At 47.7% G+C, this 17,500-nt stretch overlaps 1 protein-coding gene across 1 annotated transcript in view; it reads right to left on the minus strand.

Annotated features, from left to right (window-relative positions):
* Positions 1–4,124: 4,124 nt before the first annotated feature.
* nfatc3a (nuclear factor of activated T cells 3a) overlaps positions 4,125–17,500 on the minus strand; it is a 45,555-nt gene continuing 32,179 nt past the window's right edge. The window contains 7 exon segments of the mRNA XM_048262990.1: positions 4,125–5,059; positions 5,062–5,424; positions 8,061–8,187; positions 9,111–9,166; positions 14,985–15,125; positions 15,832–16,004; positions 16,391–16,590. Of these exon segments, the coding sequence (XP_048118947.1) occupies positions 4,146–5,059; positions 5,062–5,424; positions 8,061–8,187; positions 9,111–9,166; positions 14,985–15,125; positions 15,832–16,004; positions 16,391–16,590 (1,974 nt within the window). The 3' untranslated portion in view covers positions 4,125–4,145.

A 17,500-nucleotide genomic window follows, 5' to 3' on the forward strand; every position in this document is an offset into this window, starting at 1 on the left:
TTCAAGACCCACCATGGAGATTAGTAAGTTTACTGCTGGCCTTTTGTTTATTTACTCCTGACTGCTCAAAGTTAAACACTGGGTTGATGGGTTTCCGGTGGAGACCCATGCAAGCCTGGAAGACAGCAAAGCACTTCATCTTCCATGTTTCTAAAATAGTTATTACTCAAAAACTTGGTGCTCATTTACTCTTCTAAATGCAATTTCAGAGTACATCGGATATTACATTGCTGAGATAATTTGTGGTCATAGAGCCCATGTGGATCTATATGTGTGTGTGTGTGTGTGTGTGTGTGTGTATGTGTGTGTGTGTGTGTGTGTGTGTGTGTGTGTGTGTGTGTGTGTGTGTGTGTGTGTGTGTGTCTGTGTGTATTTAAAAATTTTTTGCAGGGCAGTGGAGCAGCAGGCTCTGCCTATTATTAACCTAGATCACCACACTCTCACGGCGGAGGCAGCTGCGCTCCCGGGCTGGAGAGCAAACAAAGACACAGGAGTGCCACATACGCGCTGACACACACACACACACACACACACACACACACACACACACACACACACACACACGCACACACACACACACACACAATCACTACAACAGATACAACACAAACGCTTGCATACATGTATGCATTAAGAGTGAGTACACAAGAACATACACGTAGACTCATCATGACAAATACAAAAGCACACATGCGCACACACACACGCACACACGCGCACACACACACACACACACACACACACACACACACACACGCACACGCACACGCACACGCACATAAGAGGCTCTATCTGTGCTGGCAACACAAACAGCAGCCAGTGTGAGGTGATTAATTAGATAAACACACAGGTCGACACCACAAGGGCCCTCAAAGTCTGTCGCCATGACGGCCATAATCAGCCTCACAGGAGAGTTAACCACGACACAGAGAGAGAGAGAGAGAGAGAGAGAGAGAATGAGAGAGGTGAAGAAAAGAAGAGGAACTGATAGAGAAGAATGACAGGTATGGACAGAGTGAGAGGACAAGAGGCAAAAGAATAGAATGGGAACCACCAGAGAATGATGGAGAGAGAGAAAGCGAGAGAGGACACTGAGGAGGGAGAGGAGGAGAGGAAAGAAAGGAAGAGGAGAGGAAAGAGTACAGCTGACAAGAGACATGACGAGAAGAACAGATACAACCAGAAGTGAAAAGAACAGAAGAAAAGAAAAGGGAGGGAGGGGAAAGAAGGGAGATAGGAAAAGAGAAGAAAAGAGAAGAGAAGAGAAGAGAAGAGCAGAGAAGAGAAGAGAGGAGCAGAGAAGAGAAGAGAAGAGAAGAGAAGAGAGGAGCAGAGAGGAGAAGAGAAGAGAAGAGAGGAGCAGAGAAGAGAGGAGCAGAGAAGAGAAGAGAAGAGAAGAGAAGAGAAGAGAAGAGAAGAGAAGAGAAGAGAGGAGCAGAGCACAGAAGAGAAGAGAAGAGAAGAGAAGAGAACAGCAGGAAAGAGAACAGAAGAGCAGGGAATAGAAGGGCAGGGAAGAGAAGAGAAGAAAAGAGAAGAGAAGAGAAGAGAAGAGAAGAGAAGAGAAGAGAAGAGAAGAGAAGAGAAGAGGATACACAACATGAACTCCTTCTGCTAGCTGTATAGGGGCTCGAGTCCAACTCATTTCTGCAAATATGGACAGACTGCACGGTGCAGACCTTCTGGCTGTCACACACTGCATGTGACATATGCTCTCATACAGCACCCTTTACAGCTCACCAAAACCAGCGCATTACACTGTAACACTACTGTTCCACCCAGCTGCCTACAACAACCCAGAGCACTTCATATCCATTACAGGAAACATGCTTTACCGACATAATACTCTATTAATTATTCATGTGTTTTTTTTTTTTTTACGTCAAAAGCTAAGGTTCATAATGTAGCTATGATATTAAATTATTTATAAGATTAAATTGTATTCTATCAAAAGAGAAAAAGTCTAATGAGACACATACTGCACGTGAGTATTGGGTGTTTGGTATTGAGTGTTTTATTCCTGCACAGGGGCCAGCTCCTGCGGGGGGGTTGGCATGGGAGGGTCAGGCAGTGGGAGCTCTGGACCCGTCTGTCCATCTGTCAGTCAGTCTGTGGCCCTTCCCTGGCCACCTCCGCCCGGGCCCTCGCCCTGACGTCACCTGCGCCATCTGCCGTCTTATGGCGGCACTTTCCTTCTCCGCTCCGCTCTCCCCACGCTGCGGCCTGTGACGCGCCACTCTCCCTACCCGCATACACTCACGTTTCAAGCCCACTCTGCCAACTGTGTGTGTGTGTGTGTGTGTGTGTGTGTGTGTGTGTGTGTGTGTGTGTGTGTTCATGTTGTTATTGTCTCTGTGAGTTTCTAAATAAGAACCTTACTGCTACTGAAAATGACGACCACCGACTTGTCACAACATCAAAATAATGACACAGTTAAAATCTTAAAATTAGCTTTGTGGGTCATACAAATGCAAAGGATATAGGGTGCTCACGCTATATGTGATTACCATACGAGATTGTGGCTTTGTGTGTGCGTGTGTGTGTGTACTGAATGTGTGGATGCAAGCCCGGATTGAAGAGGCAGATAGGGAGAGCTGTACTCTGGGGCATGTGAACTGAGTTGTGGTCTATTTACAGGGCTGACCTCTTTAAAAACTTAGCACGCCGAACAGCTTCATGGGACGCAACTCGCCATTAGACTCTTACGGAAGCTATTTATAGCCTCGGCTTTGGGGAGTTTACGATTCCGGGGGGAATACATTAACCCAAAATTTCTCTCTTCAAACTCCCCAAACCCCTCCCCCGTCTCTCCCCTACGCATCGCGTCAGGAATACTGAGCATGTCTCCCCGACAACCAGGATATACAGCCATATGCTACACCAGTTACTTATATATAAAGCATTGATTGCACAGCATGTGTGTAAACTGTCTATGTGTGACTATGGTTGTGTGTGCGTGTATTATTATGATCGAGCAAGCAAGAGAGAGAAAGAGAGAGAGAGAGAAAGAGAGAAAGAGAGAACATGAGGGTGTGTGTGTGTGTGTGTGTGTGTGTGAGTATGAGTGTGTGTAATTAGGGTTGTCGACACATGACGTTTGAGGTAGCTTTTCACACATGGCTTGGCCGAGAATGGTCTGTTTTAATTAGGTTGGCCTGTTGCTGCTTACTCAGAATACAGAAGGCCCTAATGCCGCGGCCATTCTGGCTGCTTATTAATCCGAGGCTATTTGACAGCCCGTCTAAACACACGGTGGGCTCGCTCAGAAAGCAGGAGTCCCTGAAGGGGAAGCAGTGTTTTAGCCTCTGGGCAGAGTTTAAATGAGTGTTTGTGTGTGTGTTCGCATTTTGTGTAAATACCCACAAAACAGTCTACTCCAGCAGGCATAAGGAGTTGAATTCATATAAACACACACACACACACACACACACACACACACACACACACTTAGACACACATACAAAATAAACAAAACTAACACATACACGTGTACAGATACACACTCACAAATTAAATAAATCTGTGAGAAGGCATTGGTCAGTTCTGATAAGGTGTGACTTTAAGTGTTCAGTCTGCATATTCTCCCTGACGTACCTCCCTGCAGTAAGCCTTCCGGTGCTGAGGAGCTGAATGTTAAACATGATTAATCTGATAGTGGCTGATAATGACACTAAGCTCACTCCTTTGCGCAAACGTGTCTGGAGTGCAGACACTGTGGGTCACGCACAGCCCAAACACTCCACCGCCTCCTCAATTACACTAACAAGAAAAAATGAATTGTATACATACAGTGCTTACAGTACCAATGGCGCAATATTTTGCTATGTGATTCTATTTTGAAAGTGGGTTGTGAAAGCGCTGAGTAAAAAGTGTTATGTAATTTATGTCGACAACATATCAGTACAGTATCTACAGTGCAGTACAAACACTGGGGCATAAAGGGTTGGATTTATGGGGCAGCCGTGGCCTACTGGTTAGCGCTTCGGACTTGTAAACGGAGGGTTGCCGGTTGGCTGAAGTGCCCTTGAGCAAGGCACCTAACCCCTCACTGCTCCCCAAAAGCCGCTGTAGCAGGCAGCTCACTGCGTCGGGGTTACTGTGTGCTTCACCTCACTGTGTGTTCACTGTGCGCTGTGTGTGTTTCACTAATTCACGGATTGGGATAAATGCAGAGACCAAAATATGATATATACTTTATACTGCATTGTGCTGTTACTTGCAGACAATGAAAGAAAAAAAAACAAAAAAAACAATGATAATAGGGAGGCTGCTGGACAGGGCTCACCATCATCCAACGTGATGTCCTGCAGGCCGATGGATCTGAAGGTGGGCTCCCGCTCCTCCGGCTCCTGCTTGATGTTCAGCCGCTCCCCGTCTGCTGGAAAGGGCGCCTGGGGACCCAGCGGGTGCACCATGGGCGCGGCCGAGGGCAGGCTGCCCAGCACCGGGCTGCTCGCTTGGGGGGAAGGCTGGCTGGAGTGGGACATCGGCCCCAGCGGGCTGCCCGCGGTCGGGGAGGGCGAGGTGGGGGACTGGTAGGGCAGGGAGTGGAGCTGGGGGGACGAGGGCCCTGAATGGGGGGAGGGCACCATGCGCTGCTGCTGCTGCTGCTGGGGGATGCTGGAGGGCGACGGGCAGGAGGCGGAGCGCTGGCCGGCGGGGTGGTAGCCCCCCATGGGCCGCTGCATCGGAGGCGCAGACTGCTGCTGCTGCTGCTGCTGCTGCTGCTGCTGCTGCTGCTGCCCAATGGAGTGGGTGGGCAAAGACACCTGGGCAGGGCTGGGGCAGTGGTACCCCAGCGAGTGCAGGTGTGGGGAGGAGTGGGCCATAGGCTGGCCACCGGGGGTGCCAGAGGCGGCGGAGACTATCGGTAGGGGGCTGGTGGGGGAGTGCCCTGAGTTGGGGACTGAGGAGGCAGAGTGGTACACCATGCCCAGGCCCAGGGCGTGGGAGTGGCACGCCGCAGGGTCGCTCTGGTATGGCATCCGCTCAAAGGCCTGCGGGGAGCCCGCGACGCCGGTGCTCATGGGAAGACTGGGCTGGCCATTGAAGGGCAGGCGTGCCCGTGCTGCATAGGCTGGTAGGGAGGCCGGGAGGGATGTGGGTGGGGGTGGGGGTGCGGATGGGGCCCCGCGTGGAACGCCATCTGACAATCGGGACCCGCGTGGAGCCCGTGGCCCTGCAGGTGAGGCAGGTGGGGGAAGGTGGGGGAGCCCATGGGGGGGCCACAGGGGGGCTGCAGGGGGTGCAGGCCCGGGGCCAGGCCGCGGGGGGAGCTGGACAGAAGGCCGTCCTGCGGGTGGCCTGGCTCGGGGGATGGCATCTGGGTCCGGACCAGGCCGCCGCCAGCGTGAGCGAGGGGCAGGGGCATGGACGCCACAGCGGACGCGTCCAGATCGTCTCTGTGCTCCTGCTTCACCAACACTGGAGGAGAGACAAAGCAGAGGCGGAAGAAAAATCAACAAACACACATGCAGTCACACACGCAATAAACAGAGATGTCACTTTTCATTTCACTTGCCTTTAAAAGGACATTGAAGGACAAGCACATATAAAATGCAAACTGAATGATGAAACCACACAGTCCTTTGAGTAAGGAACATAACACCCAAAACCTACAAAGACCTACATGAAGGCGCTCAGGTATGCATAGCAGCCCACAGTGCAATACAACAGGCTCCACTGACCAGGCTATGTGACAAAAAAAACGCTCACTGCACACACCAAATGACTCAACACAACCGGAATGCAAAGACAACCACATACTGTAAATCCCAGGGCAGGCCACCTGAAAAGCTATTCATGTCAGAGATTTTGTCGATTCATCTTACTGTGCCACTTTAGGGCCACACATTTTTTCTGCTTTAGAGATGATACGAGCAGCTGCTAATGGGTCTATGTGTAGAAAAAATGCTGAATGGCAGACATTATTTGCTTTGCAATGCTTTTAAAAAACACGACCTACCATTATAGAACTAATGAACTTGTGTCACCTATAAATCGTTCCTTGATCGCAATAAAAACACAGTAAGAGCTGAACATAAATCACTTAAGGAGAAGTGTCATTTAAGCATAAGGGGGTCTTTATACTTCTGATGTACTATCAGAAAATAAGAATCTGTCCTTTAACTGAAGTAGGACATAGCTGCTATGGGGGGCACAATGATAGGATGCTGTACAATGCATCAAACTGTAACCCATTTCCCAATCTGGCACTTCCCAAACACACGTTGATGGGAGATATTTTTATCCAGCTTTGAATCCGAGGCAGCATATGCTGCCTGTTTTTGGTGCCATGTAAAGAGTTTTATGGGAGAGGCAGAATGCCCCGCGGCGCTGTTCCATAGCCGGGGGAAGAGAAACCAGTTCACAGACCCTATCCTGCTCCTCATACACTCAACCACACCAAAGAGCCCACACAGACTGCATGGGGGGTTGGTGGTGGTGAGAGAGGAATATATAAGGGTCAGGCATTGACAAAAGGTGCATTTTTAGTTGTCGCAATGGTTGAGCAGTAATGGGGCTTTCATAAATGAAACGACACAGGTTGTGACGAGAGTAACACACACACACACGCGCGCACACACCTCCTACCCGATGATGAAAAAAGTGGTGAGAAAGGCAGAAAAGTACAGGGCGCGACAAACTGATAAACATAGAGTGCGATTGAGTAAGAGAAAGAGAGAAAACAAGGAAATGAGAGAGAGAAAGAGAGAGATGAGACGAGACCATAAAACGGAGACGGCACTCTATAATAGTCGCTGGCAACTTGTGACAGTCACAGTGCCCACACACGTTATAAAAATCCTCTCCACCACTACTCGCAGAAGCCACAGCCGCAAAAGCGAGCGAGCGCGCGAGCAAGTCTCCCCGGTGACCCTGGTCGTGGTGCTTCACAGGCCGGCGGCTCCCATGGCAACCGGAGCAACCGTGACCTCCTCGCTACACTGGTAGCGGTGAGGCTTTTTGCGCTTCCTGAGCCCGTGTCTGATTGGCTGGGCCCCCCTGTGGGGTTCGTGGGATAAACAGGAAACCCTGGTTGAGTGGGCACCGCCCGGCGCGGAGCAGAGAAAAGAGAGAGAGAGAGAGAGAGAGAGAGAGAGAGAGAGAGGGTGGGCGGAGGGGCTGGGCCGAGCTCAGCCGCATTCACTCTCTTCTCTCTCTCACTCGTGTGTTCAGTGGAAGAGAGGAAGAACACACACACACACTCACATGTGATCGCATTCCGCCAACGCGTTTCTCGGTTTGACTAATCTCGAGAAAGTAAATACAAACACAAAGTGTGTAATAACATATTGGAACGCTATCTGTCATCTCTGATATGACAACATGTAAAATCTTTTTATTTAGATATGCATACGCCTCATGCATATTTTGGGAACACAATGACAATGATTCCTGGACAATGGGATATTTGCATACCTAGGCCTTCTGTATGCAAATACACGACAGAAACAGTCTGCAACAGGGCTTAAGATTATTTTACATGAACGGTTAACAGGTGCATATCTAACTGTCAGGTGGCTCCTCCTAAACCACACCAGTGCAAACTGCAAAGGGGGAAAGTTCTCCAAAAGGCACTGAGCAAAACCTTCACACAAGTCAGGAGCATACAGCACAAATGCATTCTTGTCATGGTGTTGTTATATTAGAGCAAGATGCACACTCTTTGTAAATTTTTTCTAAAAATTGCAAATATATTATTCATTATATGTAGTATCATTATGTAATATTACAATACTTTTATCATTAAATACATTCCCATTGTTATCATTATGCTGTATGAAACTCTCTTCAAAAGTTTTCACATTTACTGAACATCCCTGAGAATAAGACGCAATGAGTAGTTGAGTGTACACAGGAAAAGATTCCTTCCTTGTGCTATTGGTTGGGGACTTCCCACTGTGGCTGATCAACAACTTAGCCTACTTAACATAATACAACACAACGAAAACAACGACTGGGGAAAGTGCATGACTTGAGAAAAACATCTGTGTGTGTGTGTGTGTGTGTGTGTGTGTGTGTGAGGATCGTTCAGAACTGTTAAGCAAATGCAGTACCTGACAGGTAAGTGAAACGTTGGGATTGGCTCCGTTTCCTCTTCCCATTGCACACGTAGAACTGCACCTGGACTGCGGAGGTCACCGTCTTGCTGTGGTACGGGGGAACCTGCACCACCAGACTCAACTGCACCGAGCAGAGAATGTACGCAAGTCAAGTCTCATCACAGAACAGGGGTACACAAAATAATAGCTCTTTAGCAATAATGAGAAATTAATTTGCACAATAACACCACTAATGTAATGCATTATAAATAACTAAATGGATTATATTTAAAACATTAATATGACAGCAATCACACATCTCCATTATATTGCACCAAAACATAACCTTACTAGATACTGTAAAAGGAATTGATAAAATAAAACTGATAAAATACAAAGTATTTACACACTAACACTAATGGTCTGGTGGAATGAACAATGTTTTTTTTACTGCAGAATGTCAAATAATCAGAATTTCAAATAATATTTTACTCAAACTGTAATTGTACAAATGTTATAAGGCCATTAAAAATGCCATATTTTGAAGTCAAAATGAATATTAAAATTATAATGTACAATAAATAAAAAGATTAAAACTAAAATGTCAAACTGCATGAAGTGTTAAAAACAGGTTTCCTCTTCTTTAAGTATGTCTTAAAAGTTGACTACAACTAACTACTATGGAACTCATGATTTTTTTATTTCATTTCAAATATCCTTTATGAGTTGAGAAAGTAAGGTAGTTTACAATAGCTTATAAAGTTATAAAGAGTATTGTTTAATCATTTGAAGCTCTTTCTAAGTAACGTATACTGTGAACACACTCAAACATCCCTTTTCAATCAAAATCCAATCACAGAGCAAGTCTATGGACTGAATGACAGAAGTTGCTTTATTTATTCTGTGAATAGTGGTTTCCAAGGAGCAATTACAGATGACACGAGACAGCTGACTCGTTGTTACTTCAGTCTGCCACCCCTGGAGAACAGCGGCGAGGCGAGGCAGAGGCGGAGACAGCGCACAGCACAGCGGTGCGTTAGGACAGATTAGAAATGGAAAACTCACCCCCTGACTCTTTTCACGAACAATTTTCCCCTCCACTTCCCACTGGGGTCGTCCATCTGAAAAAGGAAGAAAGAGGGGAGATCACATGAGAGAAACAAAAACCTGTTAGCCCTCAACTGACAGTGTGTGTGTGTGTGTGTGTGTGTGTGTGTGTGTGTGTGTGTGTGTGTGTGTGTGTGTGTGTGTGTGTGTGTGTGTGTGTGTGTGTGTGTGTGTGTGTGTGTGTGTGTGTGTGTGTGTGTGTGTGTGTGTGTGTGTGTGTGTGTAGACTGGAGATGGGGGGACACTCGATCGTTGAGGTCCTGAGAGGACAGAGAAGCACGGCTCACCAGCTGCCTTTCACATCAGCCCCGACAGCTCCATCGTCCAGCAACATCTGTCACTAATCCGGTCGAACTCTTTGAGGAGTTACGACGTTACAATTCCGCGCCTGGAGACGGTTCAAACAGTGAGGGAATCCCACTCCTGTGACCCTAAACTGAGCGTGACCACAAGGCAGCGCATATTTGTGGAGGCGTGTGGAGCCAACAGAGATGATCAGTAAAGACATTCGTGTGTCCAGAGACGTGAGGGACACAAGAGATGCAATCATGAAATTCTGAAGATTCAGAGAGTGCGAAGGGCTAGATCTCCACACCCTGAGATGTTACTTGCACAATGCAAAGTGGAATAACAATGGAACTACAGCGAGGGGTGGGGGGCAAACTTATGGAAGTCATTTCCTACAACGATGCTGCATTTCTCTGGGGTCTATTTACTTCATAGTTATGTCAGTCATTCTATTTAACTCAATGGACCAGGAACTTGGGAAGCCACAAAGGCTTCCGAAAGCAAGGGATTTCAATTTGTTCTCGGGGATCTGAAACATCTAATGATGTCATTTTTATAGGCGTTCCACGGCCTGCAGAGAATATTTTCACAACCATTAAAAAGTCATCAAAGTCCAAATATCCTGCTGTTTGCCTTGCCTGGTTGAAATTATGGAGAGACGGGTGGAATAACTCTATTTGTTTTAAAATGCCTGTGTGTGTGCGAGAGAGTCCTGGCCAGGAAACCTCCAGTCGTTTCCAGTTTTCCTACTACAGTTCTAATTAACTGGCCAGACGGCCAGCGCAGCCAATCAGGGATGGCACTTCAGGCGGAGGGGGCTGGTGCTGGGGAAACACTTCTGGGCTCCTGTGAAGGGAGGACCTTCAACCCTTGCCACTCGTATCACCCACACACACACAAGCAAACGCACACACACAAACACACATACACGCATACACAGACACAAACACACATACACGCATACACAGACACAAACACACACACACACAAGCAAACACACACACACACACACACACATACACAAACACAAATACACACACACATACACACATACACAGACACAAACACACATACAAAAACACACACACACACACACACACAGTACACGCATATACAGACACAAACACACATACACACACACACACACGCACATACAGAGACAAACACGCAAACTGCCAAGACTGCTCACTTCTCAAAGGCATTACCCTCCTGCCTGGGTTTCCTTTTCTCGTCATTCTCCTCAGCTGCAACAAACACACAGGTGTGTGTGCACCACAAAGAGGACTCCGGTGATGCTCTGATGTAAATCTGCACCTGCTCATCTTCACTACCTAGAGTTTCCCCAAAACACCTCAGTAATCCCCTCCCCCGTCCCAACAAGTTAACCCCCTTCCTTCAGTGTGTAGCACTCAAAGAGGTCAGAAAGTCTGTTTTCCCCCAAAAGACACCTCTGAGTCATTACAGCTGCCATTATCACTGAAAACCTTGAAAACCTCTCGAGGCTGTTATTAGTGCCCAGAGGCATTTTCAAAATACCTTCCCAGACATTTTCATTATGAGCAAATACTTTGGTGAATGGTTTCATTAATCTCTTGATCCATGACGATTCAACAAACAGTTATTTTTCAGTTCTTTTTTTTTGTTCCAGATGATCCTTTGTTTAGGAGCCGTGTGTCGCCGCGCTGTCGGAGAGAGAGCGAAGCGGGAGCTTTTAGCACGGGCCGAACGACCTTGCACGCCTCTGACTTCAGCACAATGCATTTCTGTAGCACATGTTGACATTTAACACACCAGGGAGAGGGGGGCCCACATGTGCTGAGCGAGAGCAAGTTCAAACAGGAATACTACACCCTGCCTCAGTGACAGGCAGGCACACCATCCCAAACCTACTCTGCACCGTTGTGTGTGTGTGTGTGTGTGTGTGTGTGTGTGTGTGTGTGTGTGTGTGTATGTGTGTATGTGTGTATGTGTTTGTGTGTGTGTGTGTGTGTGTGTGTGTGTGTGTGTGTGTGTGTGTGTGTGTGTGTGTGTGTGTGTGTGGAAAAAAAAACAAGAAAAAGGAAAAATAAAATACCTAGAGACCTGACAAAACAGCAATTGGCCTATAATTAGCAGCAACACTCGGTGCTGCTGCTGATTGGGCTGAGAACAACTGAATAATGCTAAAGCTCTCACCACAGGGCTCTCCACACCACACACTCCCCTTGTGAAAACTTCCTCGGTCATTACGGCCAACTACTTTTGGCCAGCTCCGTCCCTGTACACGGAGGCCAGTTTTCCCCTCTCTCTCTCATTCCCTCTCTCTCATTCTCTCTCCATCTCATTCTCTCTCTCTCCCTCTGTGTGCACGTGGTAGAGAAATTAACTCACAAGACAAATGAAATCTATCAAATCAGTAATTTAGGGGTATTTTCCCCCTAACAGGCCCATTTGCTCTCATTTACACTATAAAAGAACCGACGCAAACTAGTGGAGGGAGCGCTGCCTTCTAGCCTTCGGGAGTCGGTCTGGCTCTGGAACAGTAGCGTCTCTGATAAGTTAACCAAACAGTCTTCACTGCTGGATCTGAAACAGGCCAGCGATCGGGTCTCGCCCCGTCTCAATGGTCGAGCCCCATTACTCACAAACTCCCCTGGCGCCCATCGCCGACCGTGCCACGTGGCCGCCGGTGGCGGGCAAGCCTCCGACCACAGGCGCACGTGTCGACGCACCGCCAGGACAAGAGCAGCGGTGCGGTGTGTCGGGCTCAGCAGCACATCTTGAGGTGATTAGCTGTTGTCAGACGCACATGCTCCTAGCGGTTCGCACGGGGGCCTTTCTGATCCAAGCCTGTTTAATTTTTCCCTCCGTTTTGACACAGGAAAGTTTTTGACAGAGGAAATTCTGAAGTCCTCCATCCCTCCCTCCAAGGGCCAAGGCCAAGTCACATGTGCTCAGAAAGGGGGATTGTAAATATCATATCAGTTCCCATCTGGCCTTTAATCCACAACACAGTCAATCACTTGCTCTCCCACTACAACAAAAAAAAAGAGTTAAGCCCTTGTAGTGGGATATTGGAAAAAGTCTAATAATCGAGCCAATGGTGATTGCCCTAACGGGCCTTGCTTCAGTCTACAATCCACTCAAATCCTAGCAGCTCCTGTTCCATTGCCCAGAGAAGCAATGGGCAAAAAACTCATTAGCTTCCCCACATCAAACGAGACCACATGTTAATTAGTGGCAAAATTTCCACCGCGCCTCTGCTAACCCCTCAGATATTTTCAGTTTTGCTCGACGGTCTTGGTCTCCTTTGTTTCTCCTTTATGCATAACACCAAGCAGATCGTCTAGCTTTTTTTTTTTTTTTTTAAATAGAACGTGCATTCTTCAAGACTCTGGAGCGGCCTCACCACCGTCATCACGACTACAAAAGCCACGAGCAGAGCTCCTCTGCACACTTCAGCCTCAATGCTTTTTAGTGTTTTTTTTTTTTTTTTTAAGTGAGCACCTCAGGCAGGCACAGACTGGCTCCCCAAATGCCACCGATTCAGTGTTTCCACCTGAGGCTCGTCTATACTTGTGTTTCACTGTTGCGTAGTGCGTGGCTCCCTCAGGGAGATGGAAAAGCCAGAAGTGGGAGAGGAAAGACACAGAGACAGAAGGTGCCTTCATGGCACGGCTGAACAATTACTGGGAAGAAAAAAAAACACACAACAACAACAACAGCAGACTGGCATTATTCACTGTGAGTCATTCATAAAATGCTCAGTCTTCGCCACCCAGAATGCTGTTACCACTGGAGCTCGACATGGCTTTGAGACCGAACAACATTTTTCCAACACAGTAGAGAAAGTAGCCAGCGAGCTATGACAGTCCAAAGCCATTTCAAAGGAAAGAGATGCTGCCTCCCGTCCTCCTATCCAAATAACACTGACAGAAATAGACACAAGAAAGGCGTGTTGGTGTGTGTGTGTGGGGGGGTGCACTAGGTTACACACAGACAGTGAATTTAACATTTAACAGCACTGGTGTATAACTCAATGGTGAATGGGGCCAGAAAAGAAACAGAAGTTCACTAAAATAAAACCAAACGAAAATAAGATGAGGAGATATGACATAAACACAGCAGGGGGCCTCTTCAGTGGGATTTGTAGAGTTACTTCTCCTCAGTGAGAGAACAGTGTGAAACCTGGGACCTGAGCGGAGGCTGCTGCAGACACATCGCAAGTCAGTCCTCCTGAGGCATCCCCTAGCAGCAGTGGTAGTGTGGATCACACACACGGTTGCGTAGGTCCCTCGTGAAACGCTCCCTCGTCACGCCGAGCAGGAAGCGACACTGCGTTTGCCATAAATCTCCCGTGGCCAGCGAACTTGTTAGAGAGCATTCGCGAGCCGTGCGCAAGGGGGGCCCCGGTGGAGTCCGTCGGGTGTTGAGGACGGTTGTGAAACAGATCTGCTAGGCGGGGGTTAATACGCACTGCCCCCTTTCTCGAGACATCATGAAATTCCAACCACGGATGACAAACGGAGGCACATAAACAGGCCTTAACTCCCCGTGTTTCACACCGATAGCAGGTCAGTGGGGGTGGAGGACGACGGGGCGTTAATAAGCACAGCACCGCACAGCTGTCGGGGCGGCGAATGGGAGGGAGGTTTGGCGGCGAGGAGCGCAGGTCCATGGGGTAGAGGAGACGTGTAATGTTAGGTGGGCCAGCGATTACTCATATCCCAGGTGCTCCTCCAGTGCCTCGGGGAGAGAGGCAGGGTTTGCCCTGACGTGGACCTCACCAAATCCCAAGTCACAACCTGTTTGGGTTCAGCGAGGGAAAAAGCTACAGGTAAGAGGAGCAGGCGAAGACAGCATGCTTCTCTCTAAATAGGTCCAAAATAAGGGTGTTAGCTAGAAGATCTGGCTTCAGCAATAACACTCCTCGCACTCCAGCCCGATTCCATTTAAACTGACATGACATTGACATCCATTCCTCTTCACTCCTAACTTGTTTCAGATATCGGGGTCTGTGATGACAGACATGACACATTTCTTGGAAGATACCATAAGCTGACAGACACTGGTTATGAATTAGCTGAAACAATTTCCAGGTTACGCTCTTTTCACATGGACAGGCCCCACCGCTGTTTTAGAGGTGGTTTGCTAAGAGCCCTGACAGTCAGGTGTTCCACACTCACTCCACCTGAGGCAGTAGGGGTTCTACAATAAAACTCTGTACACACAGCCTCCCCCCCTCCTCCCTCCCTCGGTCTCTCTCTTTCTCTCACTCTTTCCATCCCACCATCTCTCCCCTCCCCTCCCTCCCCTCCTCCCTCCCTCCCTCCCCCTCTCTCTCTCTCTCTCTCTCTCTCTCTCTCTCTCTCTCTCTCTCTCTCTCTCTCTCTCTCTCTCTCTCTCTCTCTCTCTCTCTCTCTCTCTCTCTCTCTCTCTCTCTCTCTGCGTGCCTAGCAGCTGAGTGTGCTGTGTTGGTTTCGGGAGGGCCAGGTGGGCAGTCTGTTCGGCTCCCCATGCGAGCGGCAAACGGCAAGCGAAACGCTGACGGCCAGCAGATCTTACCGGGGCCCTTTTCCAGGAAGATGACCTTGGACTCCGGGAAGAAGTTGGAGCCGCTGATGACCATCTCCTCCCCCCCACTGACCACGCAGCTGGACAGGCTGCACTTCTCTACCTGGGGGAGCTCCTGAGCCGAGCGCTGGGCTGTGGACAGAGACAGGTGGGGTGGAGTGGGGGAAGATGGGAGAGAGACCAGAAATGGTTTGAAACTGTGACAGAGTCTGTGCGTACACACACACGCACCCGCTCTGGACCATACACACACACACACACACACACACACACAGGTCCACACACACAGATAGTTCAATTCAATTCAATTAAATTCAAGAAAGCTTTATTGGCATGAACGTTGCATGAACATTATTGCCAAAGCTCAATTACATGTACACATAAGAGGTAAAGAGGGAAAATATATATATATATATATGTTTAACAGAATTGTGGAATTAACATATAACAGGACATAAAAGTAGACATAGAAGACATAAAAGTAAAACAACAATTCACTACAAAGAGACAGATAATAAGAAAATCTGATTAACTGTCCAATAAAAGATTATCTTTCCAAACTAACTGAGTGTATTTTGTCTGTCCTATCAATATCTGTGTTAAATGCATTAATATATTGTATGTGTCAGTCTGGCCAGCCAAACTCGAATTTCATTCTGGTTCTGATCTATGTAACATGTTCTATGAAAGTAATCACTTTGAGTGGATATTAAGCTATGCAGAGATCATGTGTGCTTCTGTACGTGTGTGTGTGTGTGTGTGTGTGTGTGTGTGTGTGTGTGTGTGTGTGTGTGTGTGTGTGTGTGTGTGCACTAAATGAAAAGGAGAGGAAACTCACAGCACTCTATAGGGATGGACGCCGCTTGCAGAGACAGCACCTTCCCGTTGGGTTGTGGGATGTGCACTCGAAACACCACCCGCACACGCGTGTTCTTCCGCCCGATGTCTGTCTCGCCTTTTCTCAGCTCGATGTCCGAGTTCCTTAGCTTCAGGATCCCTGCACAGTCAATGCTGCCACACATGGAAAGATCTTGTTGTGAGCAATGTAGGAATCGCACAAAGAGCTCATAATGGAGCGATAGCAGCAAATAAGGGACTAGTTGAGATGTGTTTCAGAAACAATAAACCTGCACTTTTAAAATATCATTAAACAGACGTTCTGTGCGGAATGAGCGACAAAGGTCAATGCTAATCTCTTGTCGAAAAGGCCTTACATTTTCAACTACATCTGCTAGTGGTTAATGTTTGAAACCTATAAACCTGCTCCAAATTGGAAGGCATTACAATTCCCTATAATCATAAATCTGGGTCTTTCTTCAACTCATGCAAAGCACACACACAGTGGCATGAAGTGGAGGGGGTGAGTAATGTAAAAGCGAAATGGTTATGACAAGTACCTGGCAGACATATTGTTTTCGGGAAGGAGAGGTATTTCGAGAACCTTTGTGCTGGTGATTATGATTTCCTGGCTTGCAGTGGCGACCGTTTTCCCCGTGATCCGGTGCACCTGGTAGAAGGCATGCGGCCTCAGGTAGCGGTCGTCTGCTGTCCCAATGAACATCTGCAGATTGACAGGCTTCTCACTGTAGCCCAGGAGCTGGAAACCAGAGAGAGAGAGAGAGAGAGAGAGAGAGAGAGAGAGAGAGACAGGAGGGTGTGAAAGTGAGAGAGAGAAAGAGATAGAGAGAGAGAGAGAGAAAGAGATAGAGAGAACGCAAAAGAGAGGGAGGGCGGAGCGGGGTGGGGTAAAAAAAAGACTTATATACACACCATCAAAACACCAATAAAACCATATTATCTCACATTACCATCTAAACATCAGCCTACCTAAGCCAAAGAGAGACTTAGAGGGAGAGAGGAATGAAACTGACAGGAAGCGAAACACAAAATGGGAGATGGAGGAGCAAGACCAGTATAGTGAAAACATATGTTCCACATTATGTGCATATTATGTGCATACATACACATACATTCTGTACATTTCCATTGCATTTGAAATACATTGTTTCACTGTTCTTTCCACTCTCAGTCTTACGTTAATCTGAATGTCAAGCTGAACTGCTGATGTTCGAAACACCAGCTATTTCTGGCAGGATTAACGGAGAGTCATCTGGCCGGCTGGCCCTTGACCAGGTCATCGCTGATGTTCCCCCTTAATATCGCTATCATATTTTCCCCCACATGTTCCTTAGCACGACTCCTGCATGTAGGCAATTATCTCCCTAAAGCCTTTCTGTGAGCCATAATCTCAGACATTACCCAGCTCTTTCCTAGACAAATCCAAAACAATTCGTAGCTACCAAATAGCTGCAGCCAAGGGGAAAAGGCACGTTTTCAAACACGAGCGAAAGAAACATGGAAAGAAAGAAGGACAAAGAGAGAGAGAGAGAGAGAGAGAGAGAGAGAGAGAGAGAGGAAAGAAGGGAATAGAGGGAAAAGGAGGGGTTGGGAAAATTCAAAATTGCAGTGGAGCTTTCCTCAGTCTGCTACTGTAAAGGTGAAGAAAA

This window comes from Alosa alosa, chromosome 14, assembly GCF_017589495.1.
Source record: "Alosa alosa isolate M-15738 ecotype Scorff River chromosome 14, AALO_Geno_1.1, whole genome shotgun sequence".
Classification (NCBI taxonomy): domain Eukaryota; kingdom Metazoa; phylum Chordata; class Actinopteri; order Clupeiformes; family Clupeidae; genus Alosa; species Alosa alosa.